This window comes from Tamandua tetradactyla, chromosome 18, assembly GCF_023851605.1.
Source record: "Tamandua tetradactyla isolate mTamTet1 chromosome 18, mTamTet1.pri, whole genome shotgun sequence".
NCBI lineage: Eukaryota > Metazoa > Chordata > Mammalia > Pilosa > Myrmecophagidae > Tamandua > Tamandua tetradactyla.
In genome coordinates, this window is record NC_135344.1 from 74,229,703 (window position 1) to 74,244,518 (window position 14,816).

A 14,816-nucleotide genomic window follows, 5' to 3' on the forward strand; every position below is an offset into this window, starting at 1 on the left:
CCTTGGAGAGCGTTTTGAAAGACCGCACAAGCACGCTGGCTTTTGAGAGGCCGTAACCCCTCTTCTTTGAACTCTTTGCCTTTCCTAATTGCTGGTCCATAGAGACCTGGCTGAAAATTAGTTTAAACGCTAAATTGAGTTTGAAACCACTAGTCTCAGGCCCCTCTGGAAACGGGACACCGTGTAAAAACAGCAACACTAAATCAACTTGTTTTTCTAAGCATTATGCAGCTTTGCTGTGAGGTTCCGAGTCCTTGGCAAGTAACTTCAGCTTGAAGACAATCAGGTGTGCCGGGAGATCGCTGTCATTATGAAACTGGCTACTCGTCATTTAAAAACAAAAATCAAGAGAGCCTGAAAGAAAATTGTGACAGAAGATGCTTTGTGTGAATCCAGTTCAAAATCAGGCAGCCACCCCCTCTGCATAGACTCTTCGGAACTGCAATAGAAGGATGGCAGTAGAAGGGTTAAGTTGGCTCATTCTTTTTAGTGGTAGAATCTCCTGGTAATTAAAAGTGAATGATTGCTGGGTGCTTAGAAGTACCAAAGCCTCAGGATCAGACTTTTAAGGGAATAGAATTGGTCTTTCTTCAAAATCCTGCACCGATTCAGCCAGTGGTAGTAAGTCACGGGAAGCTTCTGAAAGCCGGGCAGCTTTCCCCAGCTCTGCACAGTAAATATCTTATCCAAGCACACATATAGCAGTACACAGGCATGTCAGAGGAAAAAAAATACCAAGAACTTTCTGGAGTACCCTGAGTACAGTAGGATAGGAAGAAGACACCAGCATGCTTTCTCTTTTGGATTCTGTAGAAACTTCTATACTGGGAGTGAACATAGGTCTTTGAAATAGCTTGCCTTTCAGAGCCTTTTTAGAGAAAATGAAAATACAAATTCTGCGAGACTTCCCAGTGTTTGTGGCATCGGGGCCTTTGGACCAGGTAGCCGTGGGCAGTCAGTGCCAAGTGATGGGCTGGCACAGGGAAGGGGTTTCCCACCAGGTGTGTGCTTGACTTGATTCTTGGGTGGGCCAAGGATGCGGGACTAACAGTAGAGACAGGGGATTGGAGAAGAAGCCTGCGTCCCTTCTCATGTTCCCCACCACAGGAGAGAGGAGGAGGATTTGCAGAGATGGAGATAGAAGAGGTGGGGGAGCACCTGCAAGTTCAGAGTCATGACTCAAAACGATTTCAGCAGTTGATCTTCCGTGAATGCTGTTGGACCCCTCCCCCAAAATCCAGCCTGTCCCTGGAGTTAGTGTTTTCTCTGAGGACACAAACACTGTACATGGTATGAAGAATGTAGAGCTGGTTGTTGGGGTCAGGTGACGGCATCTGAGCCTGGAAGCTGAAAGGGTTGCTTTTGCAGACATTTTATTTGGGTCAAGGTGTGACATGTTCCAGAATTGCTAACCACACAACAAGCCACTGTCAAGCCCTTATGGTCATTATCTGTCATGATTCCAGAGTCTTCCAGTAGATAAACTGAATGCAACTTTACTTTATTTGAGGAGTTAGCAGACCAGGAAGTACTTTCTGTCAGGAACAATGAAAGTAGTCAACAGCTCATCCCTTACAAGGCAAGAAAGACAGAGAGGACAGAGCGAATGCCTGGGCAAGCAGGAAACTCACCACTCCAAAAGTATTTATTAAGTACCTAGCATGTGGGAGTATCTAGCTAAGCACTAGGGGAGAGAGGAGGAGAAAGGGTCCAAACCACAAAATGACAGGATTGATAGCAAATCTAATTTAATTATTACAATTCATCAAACTGAACCATTTGAATCAAACTAATAGGAGTTGGAGAAGCAATCAAACAAGTCAAATTTAAATGAAATTTTTCTTCCAAACCCCTCCTAAAGTAATTTCTACGGGACAACCAACTTCTTGCAGTCCTGTTTACCTAGTACCTAGTAGTCTTTATAGAAGGAGGTAAATTATTTTTTTGGTTGTGATGATCCCTGATATTATTTAAAACAGAAAAGGCCTCAGTAAGCCAACTTCTGGAATTCTAACTGTTTTAGAAATCCCATTTCTAGACCCATAATGCTGCTCCCAAGGACCCACCAAGCGCCATTCAGTTGGCTTTGCATCCCTCAATGTTCAACTACAAACTCCTGGGAGTCTGCAGTGTACCTTTTGGCCTGCTCCTTCCTCCCGGCCGGGCCCTTCCACGAGTAGCAGGCTGGGGATAGGGCCTCCAAGCCTCTGCACCCCGAGAGCAGGTGTCTCTACCTGGAGCAGGTGGCTGGGTCGGGGCATCACCTGCAGCTACAGCTCAGGAGACTCAGCCCTGTGGACACAGCTGCTCACCCTGCTTCTCTGTGAACACGGAAACAGGATGACCCCTGTGGGTGACCAAAAGGAGCCAGAGGCCATAAACTCCTGGAATCCCAGATCCTAAGAAATCCCACCAATGAGGCAGGGCAGCTCTCATCATTTGTGAGGAAGTGTAGCCCACTCCATTGTTTTTTCTTTTAGGGTCTTTTTGGTGGAGTGGGGGGGCGGATCTTTCTCTTTTCTTTTTTTACTGTCTTTTATTAGTTGTGATAAATATATACACAGAGTTTCCCATTTTAACCATTTTTAAGCAAACCCAGTGGTATGCATTATATTGGCCATGCTGTGCTCCCATCACCGTCCATGACCAAGAGGTTTTCATGGTCCGTTCATGGTCTTCGTGGTCCGTTCGTGGTCTTCGTGGTCTTCGTGGTCTTCATGGTCCGTTCATGGTCTTCATGGTCCATTCCTGGTCTTCATGGTCTTCGTGGTCTTCATGGTCCGTTCATGGTCTTCATGGTCCATTCCTGGTCTTCGTGGTCTTCGTGGTCTTCATGGTCCGTTCATGGTCTTCATGGTCCATTCCTGGTCTTCGTGGTCTGTTCATGGTCTTCGTGGTCTGTTCATGGTCTTCGTGGTCCATTCATGGTCTTTATCGTCCATTCGTGGTCTTCGTGGTCCGTTCGTGGTCTTTGTGGTCCGCTCGTGGTCTTCGTGGTCCGTTTGTGGTCTTCATGGTCCGTTCCTGGTCTTCGTGGTCTGTTCATGGTCTTCGTGGTCCATTCATGGTCTTTATCGTCCGTTCGTGGTCTTTGTGGTCCGTTCGTGGTCTTCGTGGTCCGCTCGTGGTCTTCATGGTCCGTTCGTGGTCTTCGTGGTCCATTCGTGGTCTTCATGGTCCGTTCATGGTCTTCGTGGTCCGTTCGTGGTCTTCATGGTCCATTCGTGGTCTTCATGGTCCGTTCACGGTCTTCATGGTCTTCATGGTCTTCATGGTCCGTTCATGGTCTTCATGTTCTGTTCATGGTCTTCATGGTCCGTTCATGGTCTTCATGGTCCGTTCATGGTCCGTTCATGGTCTTCGTGGTCTGTTCATGGTCTTCGTGGTCCGTTCATGGTCTTCGTGGTCCATTCATGGTCTTTATCGTCTGTTCGTGGTCTTCGTGGTCCGTTCGTGGTCTTCGTGGTCTGTTCATGGTCTTCATGTTCCGTTCATGGTCTTCATGGTCCATTCATGGTCTTCGTGGTCCATTCATGGTCTTCGTGGTCCATTCATGGTCTTTATCGTCCGTTCGTGGTCTTCGTGGTCCATTCATGGTCTTCGTGGTCCATTCATGGTCTTCATGGTCTGTTCATGGTCTTCGTGGTCCGTTCATGGTCTTTATCGTCCGTTCGTGGTCTTTGTGGTCTGTTCATGGTTTTCGTGGTCCATTCATGGTCTTCGTGGTCCATTCATGGTCTTTATCGTCCGTTTGTGGTCTTCGTGGTCCATTCATGGTCTTTATCGTCTGTTCGTGGCCTTTGTGGTCCGTTCATGGTTTTCGTGGTCTGTTCATGGTCTTCATGGTCCATTCATGGTCTTCGTGGTCTGTTCATGGTCTTCGTGGTCCATTCATGGTCTTCATGGTCCGTTCATGGTTTTTGTGGTCCATTCATGGTTTTCGTGGTCTGTTCATGGTCTTCATGGTCTGTTCATGGTCTTCGTGGTCCATTCATGGTCTTCGTGGTCTGTTCATGGTCTTCGTGGTCCATTCATGGTCTTCATGGTCCGTTCATGGTCTTCGTGGTCCATTCATTCTTTTAAATTTCAGCAGCTTTTGGTTACCTGGTCTCCACTGCAGTAGGTTCAGCACCACCTCTAGGTGTGGTGGGAATATGATGGTTCTTGGCCTCAAAGGGCTTATCATGAAATGGAGACGACCCAAGAAGGGTGTCCTTGTGGTGATGCTATAGGAGAAATTTAAGCAAAAACATGGTTTTCCTAGTTTGCTAGCTGCCGGAATGCCATATACCAGAAACAAAGTGGCTTTTAAAAGGGGGAATTTCTTAAGTTTCAAGTTTACAATTCTAAGGCCATGCGAATGTCCAAATTAAAGCAAGTCTATAAAAATGTCCAAATTAAGGCACATTTGAGGTTACCTTCACTCAAGAAAGGCCGATGAAGTTCAGGGTTTCTCTCTCAACTGGAAAGGCACATGGGGAGCATGGTGACATCTGCTACCTTTCTAGGCTTCTTGTTTCATTAGCTCCCCGGGGGCATTTTCCTTCTTCATCTCCAAAGGTCTCTGGCTGCATGCGCTCTGGTGGTTCTCTCGGCTCTAAAGTTTTTCCCAAAATGTTTCCTCTTTTAAAGGGTTCTGGTAAACTAATCAAGACCCACCTGGAATGGGTGGAGCCACATCTCCCTCTAATCAAAGGTTAATACCCACAATTGGGTGAGTCACATCTCTGTGGAGATGATTTAATCATATTTCCAATCTATGGTACCGAATAGGGATTAAAAGAAATGACGGACTCCACAAGATGGATCAGGAGTAAAACATGGCTTTTCTAGCGTACAGAATCCTTTCAAACCGGCACACATGGCAAATCACAGTTATAAAAAAAATAACTGGCAGCATTGGTTATTGGCCATGATGAGTTTCTTTCTGAGAAGCATTGATGTGTTTTTTTTATCCCATAGTAATCTATGGGAACCAAACCCTAGGAAAGGATGTTTCTATCCTCTGTTACCATTTCTCTTGCTTGGAAAACAATTTTTACCAAGCAAAGTGCTCCATTTGAAGACTTCTGTTTTATTCAGCCTCTTATATGGTTGGTCTATTCATGGCTAGATCATATCAAGAAATTTGGGGAAGATAGTTAAAACAGGTGAATGTAGTCAGCAAGTGTGGTTGACTGAAATAAATACTGGCAGATCAAAGGAAGAAGGGGAATCTGGAGGAGCCCCATTGGTATCACCCAGGGGGGCCTTTCCAAGGGACTGGGCTCCTGGTGGGGAGACATCTGAGGCTGCAGGACCTCAGGCTGCAGGGAAGCCTGGGCCCAGGGTCTGGCACCCAGCAGTCCTAAGCTCTGCTCATCTTCCCAGTTCTCCTTTTGGCTCATGAAGTCCACTGAGCCAAGGCCTGATCTCTTCAGCTCCTTATCTGTAAACTGCACCCATGGTCTCTTTGGGAGGTTATAAAGTTTAATGAGATGACATGTTAAACCCTCCTAGGAATTGAATGTCATGTGAATGGAGGCTGTTGCTATTTAATGTGCTTCTCCTGCACTAGGCAGAAACTAGAAAGTGGAATGGGCCAAACGCCGCTCTCTGCCTATAGCCCTACTCACTTAGACAGTTTTGAGGTGGATGTTTCCTTTTTAGAGGACGCTTGATTATCTTTTTCATCTAAGAGTTTAATTGCAGGGGAGCCTTGTTTTCTCCTCTCTCCCTTCTGGATTAAAGCTTTTTATAGTCGGTGTAAAGAATAGCAACAAGGAAACGCTTTCTGGTCCCTCTGCTCTAACCTTCAAATCATCTCTATACAGGAACTGCCTTTAAATAGTCCTTTCGAAGATTCAGGGAAAGGGAGTGGTGTAGAAGCCAGCCAGGCAGCCTGGGAAAGAACAGCCTCCCAAAGGAGAATCATATATCAGAACACAGATCCGGAAAAAAGGAGCAGCTTCATATAGCCAGGGTTACTTCACAGTGCAAATTATCCTGCATGTTTATAAACACCATGCATAATTCTTTTTCCATTTATCGATCTTGGTCTTGGAAGGCTCCTTATTTAAGAAAAGCATGTTAGGAAAGAGAAACTTCAATCAACACAGTATTTAGGCCTGAGCTCCTGCTTCCCTGTAGGAACTCTTAGAGGTCTCTTTGGTTTTCATGTGAGCCTTAGAAGCACGAATTATTTTGTTAAGCCTGTTAAGTTAGAGAGGTGGCCCCTTATCAAACCGTGGCAAAGACTGTCCCCTTGTTGGCAGCATCTGCACAATGGCCAAGAGGTCCACCCTTGTTAAGACATCACTCGTGTCTTCATGGCAACTGCAGAGTGGTTTGGAAATTTGGCGAGTACAGGAAATTAGCAAGAGCAGTCCCTAAGAGCCAGGCCCATCCCACACCCCCACCCCTACCCCAATTTCTCATACACCAGCTGATTGGGGTGTGGGGGGTAAGCCTCCCGTGCATCCACGGGGATCCCACTACTCTCCTCTGGAGACATGTCAGCCCAGGACAGTGCCAGATGAGGTCGCCAGAGTGCAGACTCAGGACACCTGCCCCTCGACCTTAAAAGACAAGCCCTGGATGTGGCTCCTTTCTGGAACAGTCCTGGGCGAGCGCTGAGACCCCCTCCTTCATGCCCAGACCTTTTTGACCATTGATATTGTCCTAGCAGCATCTCTTGCAAAAATTAAGATCCCTTATGCACCCAACCCACCCCATTCCCATCTAAAAAGCCCCCCCTCTGTGCGATTCCTAAACGGGCCTGGAGCTCGAGATTGAGGCTGGTACCTTCTTGGAACGGCCAGAAATGAAAAAAGGCGCAGCTGATTTTTTTTAGATTTCCAGGTTAGAGCAAACCAAGCTGTAGGGAATGGAACAAAGGGAGGTGGAGGTTGGAGTCGGCATCCACTTGGGCAGTGTAGGGCCTGTGCAGCGAGCAGGTAAAGCATTTAACACGCATCCCTGCCCTTGGCGCAGACAGCCAGCGATGTTCCCCAGTGAGGACGCCTGGCTGCTCCATGACTAGGAAACGCACCGCTCCTTGCAGCGTTGGATGTGTGCTCCTAGAGCTTCCTCTCTCTCTGGAATGTGGAGACCTGTCTGCAGGGCAAGGGGGCCAGCCTCGTATCTTTCTGTGAACGGACACCAGTGCCCAGCAGACCTCGATCCTTTTTGTGGAAGGAGGTGGAACCCGTACTGCGCTGGGACTCGGGGAGGGGTGTGCAGGTGACGGAGACACAGGGCGGGGCTGCAACCTGGTACCGCTGGAGAGGGAAGCTGCTGGCTGCGTGCTGGGCGGGGCGTGGAGCTGGGCACGTCAGAGATGTCACACTAGCTCTCTTGGCTGCCTGTGAACCTCAGAACCTCCTTTCTGGGAGAACATTTTGGAACTTTGAGCTCTCACGACAGTTTACTGAGCTAACACGACCTGGCAAAATGAAATTCGGTGATGCTTTTGGCCGAATTTGTGTCTTGCTGTCTTGCTTGCCATACTGTGCATGTGGTGCCTTCCCACACACACGTGGCACACACACGTGGGAGGAGGGCATCTGTTTAGGCCCTGCTCGGGGTGTTTGCTCAGGCGTCTTGAGAAATCCTCCCACCCCCGGTGACTCTGGGCTCACGGAGCAGGAACCACCTGCAGCGATGCCCGTGGCAAGGGCAATCTCGTGGCCCCCTCTTAGGCATGAGGGAGCTGAGCAGAGACAGAATTGCCCAAGGTTAGCAGCTGTTCAGGGTCAGAGCCTCAATAAGGCATGGTGGAAAGGGTGGGGCCAGCTACACCCCCAGGGGGCCAGAGCCCACCCTCTCTGCTGCCATCACACTTGGTTTCCTCAGGGAACTGGTGGGCGACAGTAGCCTCCTGGCCACAGTGTGGGCCTCCCCTCCCTTGTACCTTCAGTTGCCTGAGTAGGCAAACAGTGGGCCAACAAACACAACCCAGACCCGGAACCTCTCAGGCCACGGCAGCTCACTAGGTCGCGTCATTTACTGGCCACCAGAGATGTCAGCCCAGGAAACATTCTCTTTGAAAAACTGCATCTCATAGCTCATTTAATGAGAGCTGCAACAAATTCCTGAACTGATAGTTCTGCATCTGCTTTCTGAAGAATATACAGGTTGGCAGCTGGAGACGCACATCTCTTCCCACTCCCTTCCCGGAAAAAACCAAGCCCTAAAAACACATCAAAGCACAGCCACACAAACCCAAACCAGCATGTGCTGCAAATGAAAAATTCCCCGTGGTTTAGGTTTGCAACTGCAGAAAAAGCAGCAATGGGGAACACGTGTCTGCCTGCCCCGTCCCCAGGTGGGAGGGCACTGCAGGCAGGTGGCCCAGCGTGCTTCTGGCACACTCCAGAGACCCGGTAGGCCCTTCCACGGGGGCGGGAGGAGTTCAGTTAAGATGGTCCCTGCTTTCAGGCACACCCTAGCCCTGACTCAGGCCAGGGCAGGGGCCCTGGTCAATCCTGAAGCCCCCAGGCAGGGCCAAATCCACATGGCTGAAGGCCTGTGGCACTGGGTTGAAGGGGGCTTCTCTGAGCCTCAGGGTCAGGGTGGAATTATCACACAGGCTCCCCGAGAGGACCTCCTGAAAGTGCCAATGCAGCACTCTCCTTAGACTACTTAGAGCCGTAAAAGCGGGGCCAACAGAGGGCCATAAACCTTCCCCACCTGGACACCACAGACCCAGAGGCGGCTGGGCCCAGGTAGGCCCTTTCCCAGAGGCATCAGGCTGCTGTCAGGCCCCCTCCAGTCCCCACCTGTGAAAGGACCCCTGCCTTTCCAAGCAGCTTCCTCTTTCTTCCACAGCGATGGATTGGAATGCTGTTCTGTTTTCCTGAAATCCAGCACACATTTCCTCCCTAGGGACCCACCCAGCACCTGTGGTCCCAAAGCCGAACAGGGTTCTAAGGAGTCCACGTCACAGCTAAACTGTTTAGGCAGGTCTTTGCTGTCAGCCAGATGTGTGGGTGCTGTGAGTACACACTCAGACATGTGCACATATGTCACACAAGCATATACACAATCATGCATGCACATACAACCACACGTAAACAAACATGGACAAACAATGGCACACATACACACATTCACACACAAACACGTGTAAACATCCATACACAAACATGCACACACCCATGCACACACACAGACTTTCATGCAAACATGCATGCACAAATGTGCACACATGCACACAGACATGTCACAGAAACATGCATGCGCACACAAATATGCACACATGTGCACACACAGACATAAGCATGCACACACATGCACTCTCTGTGTGCCAAAGCAGGTCTCCTTTGCTTCCATGGGTACCCAGGTTATAAGAGAATGTGACCCGGATCCCGCCCCCCACCTGCGGAGTCCCCTCTGCGTGGAGGTGCGTGGGCACCGCCTCTGGGGGGATGTGGCCTCTGAACTCTCCCTTGCTTGGCTGCAGAACCACGACCACGCCTGCATCGCCTGCCGGATCATCTACCGCTCAGACGGCCACCACCCGCCCCTGCTGCCCCCCAAGGCCGACCTGCCCATCGGCCTGCACGGGCAGTGGGTGAGCCAGCGCTGCGAGGTGCGCCCCGAAGTCCTCTTCCTCACCCGCCACTTCGTCTTCCATGACAACAACCACACCTGGGAGGGGCACTACTACCACTACTCCGACCCGGTCTGCAAGCACCCCACCTTCACCATCTACGCCAGGGGCCGCTACAGCCGCGGCGTGCACTCTGCCCGCGTCATGGGGGGCACTGAATTCGTCTTCAAAGGTAGGACCCCCCATCGCGGCCCCCCCCCCCGAGCCATGACAGGGACATTCGGGTGGAGGAAATGAGAGCATCCCCGAGCCTCTAGTTGGGTGCCCCCCCTTTCCCTCTGGGTTCCCCTCTGCTCAGAATGGGACTAGCGTGGTTGCCTCGGTCACAGGGCCAGCTCCTGGGGACCCCACCCCCGCCCCCGCCACTGCAGTCTTTCATCACGTTACCCTCCATAGAACCTCAGGTCTGCCGGTTTCCTGTTTCATACACGACTTAAGGCAGACTCTGAGCCCCACCCTGGGATGACATCCCACCCCTCGCAGGCCCACAGACCTTCCTGAATGTGCCCAGAAAAGAGGCGCTAGTGCCGCCTCAGGAGCTCATACTGTCACATGCACCCCGAGTTTGTCCTGTCCTTGAGGAATTGGCATTTATTTGAAGGTGGGAAGATTCAGGCTACAAACTCTTCACCTGAGTGAGGTAAAAAAAATGCTGAGGTTAGCCAGACTATTCTTAGCAAGCAAGGGCTTGTCTCTATTTCTAGATATATACATATATATATATATACACATATACGTATATGTTTTAAAGCCTGGACATTATTGCAAAATGGATTCATCCCTGTTGTGGCCAGATAAAGAGAGATGGCCTAGGTACTGGGTGTGTCTCCTCTGTGGCTCCATCAGTTTCCTAGAAGATGTTTCTGTCAACCAGGGTAAGTTTAGGCTCCTGAAAGGAAGGAAAATTGGAACTTTGAAACCAAGAAGACAATCAATCTTTATCTGAGTCCATCCCAGTGCTAATCCACGTTAAAGATGAGTTCCCCCGAAGGCGCTTCCTTTACGTGTGTGGCATCCCCATTTAATATATTTATTCATCATTTCCTTGCTGACTGTCTAATTTGTCTTAGATGCCAGAGCTGGGGGGCTGTATTAATTTACCCACATGCTGTCTAAGGACCGGTGGCAGACACGGAAACTCTCCAGACCCTCCAAACCTTCTTCCATAGAAACAAAATGCCAACTTTGTGTCACACCCAAAGAGTCTGCGTCACCCCGCGCAGCTATCTGCAGAGACCCCAGGCCGTGGTTCTGCCTCCCGTGGGTGGACCTGCGGCCTTGGCTTAGCGCTCTGACACCACGTGGCATGTCCCCTTCCGGTCACGCTGGCGGTCAGTTTCCCACGACCGCCGTTCCCAGTCTGCCCCCGCGGAACCCTCAGGAGAAAGGCGGTCAGGTGGGGTGGACGGTAGGCTTGTTTTCCAAAGTGTCTGCCTCCCCGCCGGCCAGCGGCTGGGGTGCAGTGACCTCTCCTGTCCGCTCTTCCGCAGTGAGCCACCTGAAGGTCACCCCCATGGACGCGGCCACCGCGTCGCTCCTCAACGTCTTCAACGGGAACGAGTGCGGCCCCGAGGGCTCCTGGCAGGTGGGCATCCAGCAGGACGTGACGCACACCAACGGCTGCGTGGCCCTGGGCATCCGGCTGCCTCACACGGAGTACGAGATCTTCAAGGTGGAGCAGGACGCCCGCGGCCGGTACCTGCTCTTCAACGGCCAGCGGCCCAGCGATGGGTCCAGTCCCGACCGGCCGGAGAAGAGAGCCACCTCCTACCAGATGCCGCTGGTCCAGTGTGCTGCCTCGGCGTCCCGGGCGGAGGAGCTCCTGGAAGACAGCGGGGGGTCCCAGTACGGGGGGGCGGCCGCCGCCAGCAGACCCCCTCCCGCCCTCCTCGCCGCCACCGCTGCCGCCTGCCTGGTGGCTATGCCACACTGGGACACACTCAGATAGAGCGTTTTCTTCAAAAGTCCGCTTTCCCAAACCAGGGTCCTCTTTACAATCTGCAGATTTTTGCTATGGAAAGAAAGGACTTTTCTTCTTGGACGCACTTGACTGCCTGAGAACTGTCGTTCTTTTTCCTTCTCCGCCCTCCTTCCCTTCCCTCCCGGCCCCCACCCCCACCCCCACCCCGAGTCACAAACAGCACTTGTTTGAAGTTTGGGCTTTGAACTTCATCCAGTCGGGTCCCTGGCCTCCTCGGCGACTTCACAGGCGTAATGGCACTTTAAGACTGCAGAGCGCGTTGTGGGGTGGGGGGCCGGGAGGGAGCGAGAGCTGGGTCCTTTTATTTTTTCCTCCTATTTCATTTCTGAGTTGAACTTAGAAGAAGCAAAGGTCAAGCTACAGCTTCTACTGCCGTTTCACTGTGGATGCTCCCGGCTTCCCTCTGAGACAGCGTTGCTCTCCAAGTTTGCAGTCTGACTCCAACATGCCGTTGGTTTGGGACTCGACACCTTTAATGCCTTAGAGACTCGGGTGTAGATGGGAACTAAACCACCGTACAGCCTTTCTGTCGAAAAGGAGGGAAGCAAAACTCACTTCTGAAATGCTGATTAGAAAAAATAGCTGTAATGAAAAGTTTCCGAGTAATTTAAGCTATTTTTACATTAGTTCCTGTAACTTGTTAAGGAAAGAGAGGCTGGTGCCATTTGCTGTCTTGGTTTCTGGATGGTTTCAGAATGTGTGCTGCTGCTGTACCCTCTGAGTAGACACGGGTGGGAGAGAAAAGGTCAGAAGCAAGACCATTACCGGTGAGACAGAGGCAGGGTCGGATGAGGCGTCACAGTGCGTGCAATGTCACCTGAGTGACTAAGTGCCCGTTCTGCAGCTTCCTCCACGTCCTGGATCACCGTATATTGGTAAAGGGGGAGCAGAAGGAGCCTACCTTCAGGCATCTCCGCTCCCTCCAAAAATAAACACTCAGAGATGACAGGTCAGTGTTCAGGGTTCTCTTAGCAGGCCCTTGATGTGGTGTGTAATTGAGACTTGGCATAAAGTCATCTCTCTTGGCCATGACAGCTTGACTCAGTTTCTTTTCTGCCGTTGTCCTGGCTCTGGTTGTCCTGGCTCTGGGACTGCAATGTTTTACTGGGTCATCCTCCGTTGGGAATGTCAGTGTGCCATTTCCTTCGCACAGAGACACTGGAAGGGTGAAGGAGCTCACATCTGCCCATTGCTTTGAATTATTACAAATGGTGCCATGTCAGCATCGAGTAGTATTATTAACAGAGAGTGACTGAGGGTACTGGTGAGAGAGACCAGGCAAAGACGAAATGCAGAGATGTCACTAAGGGTGAACAAGCAAAACATGATCGAGGGTAAGAGTCATGCTTGTATTTAAGAATTAACTTTATGAAATGCTGTAGCATTCAGTGCGATAAGTTATAAGGATCAAATTGGTATGGAGTACCAAAGTGTCTTATATTTAGATTATATTTTAAGTTGGGGTGCATACTGAGGTGGTTTATTCCAAATGAAACTACTAACTTAATGTCCGCCAAGTTTAATAAAGAAGGATGTTCAAAATACACCCACAAAATTCATTTTACCTGTGGATCTGTTTCATTCGTACTAATGCTATCTTTAAAGGATTAATAAAATTATGTAAAAAAATTACTCATTGTTAAAGAATACCTCCATAATTTACATAAAAGTGATAGCTGTATAGCCACTTAATTCACAGCCACTCACCTAGATATAGCATGTCACAATTTTTAAATGATATCTTCTATTATATATATTCCAATTGCATAGGGATTCCCACATACATGATGTGTATGTCTGTGTGTGTCTTAGGGATGCCATGAAATTCACATTGTCATTTCGCTTTCTGAAACACTATAAACCATTACAGAGAATGATTGATAGAATTTATGCCAAATTATTGGTGCAATTAGATTTGATCCTGTTGCTATTGCACCTATATATTTTACATATTGTGTCATTTTAACACAATTAAGGACCATAAGACTGCATTCCCCCATGTGTCTCATGATGACCTTCATTTCAGGTGATTTTCTGTCACCTCTGAAGAAATAGCTATCTGTAAGGGTCATTTATGTTTAAGAGCCCAGAACTTTTAACTGCAGACCAAGATGTATCTTGGAAGAAGATATGACTGACCCTAGCATATCCCACGCACAAGCTTAAAATACTCCATGTTATGTGATCAAGGGCTGACCTTTCTAGTCCTAAGTTGGTAGCAGTTCTGCTCGAAAAGACCAGATTTAGGGGAAGCAGTGAATAAATGAAGGGCACCCTTCCATCTCCATTGGCCTGCTGTAGCTGGACTCCATCTCTTCCTTGGCTTCCAAGGACAGGCTGATAACGGCCAGGTCAGAAAGTTGTTCCTTGGGCCACTGTGACACTTGGGTGTGATCTAGACTTCAAGCAATATAAAATCCAAGTTGATCCTTGACTCAACAGGGAAATTTCAGGAATCCCAATTTGACCCAATATAGCATAAAAAAATTAAAAAGTCCAATTGCTCAGGCTTGACAAGTCTGGTCCTGGTAGGAGGGCGGTAGAATGCATTATGCCCAGGCTTCTAGGTCTTCCATGGAGATGCCCATCATAAACCATCATAAGCAGCACCCCAGTCCGAGGCAGACCAGAGTCACCCTTCACAGAGCCCTTGGCAGGTTAGGGGAAGCTGACAACCCAACCCTTCTCCCCCAGGCCTTACGCAGACCTTCTGAAAGTGGTATGAGTGGTCAGACTCTTGTGGTTCCTTCTTGAAGGGAAAGCTTTAATGCTAATGAAAGAATCATTCTCTACAACACCCAGCTCTTTAAATATATCCTAAAAGCAAAAATGATATTCATACCAGCCCATACAAGTATTTCTAAATGGAATTCCCAATCCCTATAGGAGATGTTAGGCACATGGCAATAGAAGACAAAAACCAACAAATAACACCATATTAGGCATTTCAGGACACTGTCCTCAAAGGAAAATGCCAAAGAGTCTGAGGTGTGGTTTCTGGGGAAGTAGCTGTGGATGGAGCACAGGGAGAAGGGGACTACCAGGCCACAGAGAACTTCCCTACCCCATAGACTTCTCAGGCCTTTGTGAGACATCTGAGCTTTCCTGACTCCAAACATCTCTCATCATGATATCCCTGCATCATGAGCAAATAAAGGCAATTTGGATAAATGTGTCCCACTGACTTATAGATTTATGAGAAAATTCATAAGCATGGTTTTCTTACGAGTAAGAGAACCACAT

At 49.4% G+C, this 14,816-nt stretch overlaps 1 protein-coding gene across 1 annotated transcript in view; it reads left to right on the forward strand.

Moving 5' to 3' along the window:
- APCDD1 (APC down-regulated 1) overlaps positions 1-13,205 on the forward strand; it is a 34,726-nt gene extending 21,521 nt beyond the window's left edge. The window contains exons 4-5 of the mRNA XM_077135989.1: positions 9,443-9,764; positions 11,083-13,205. Coding sequence (XP_076992104.1) covers positions 9,443-9,764; positions 11,083-11,540 — 780 coding nt within the window. The 3' untranslated portion in view covers positions 11,541-13,205. The remainder of the gene's footprint in view (positions 1-9,442; positions 9,765-11,082) is intronic.
- The last annotated feature ends 1,611 nt before the right edge of the window (positions 13,206-14,816 follow it).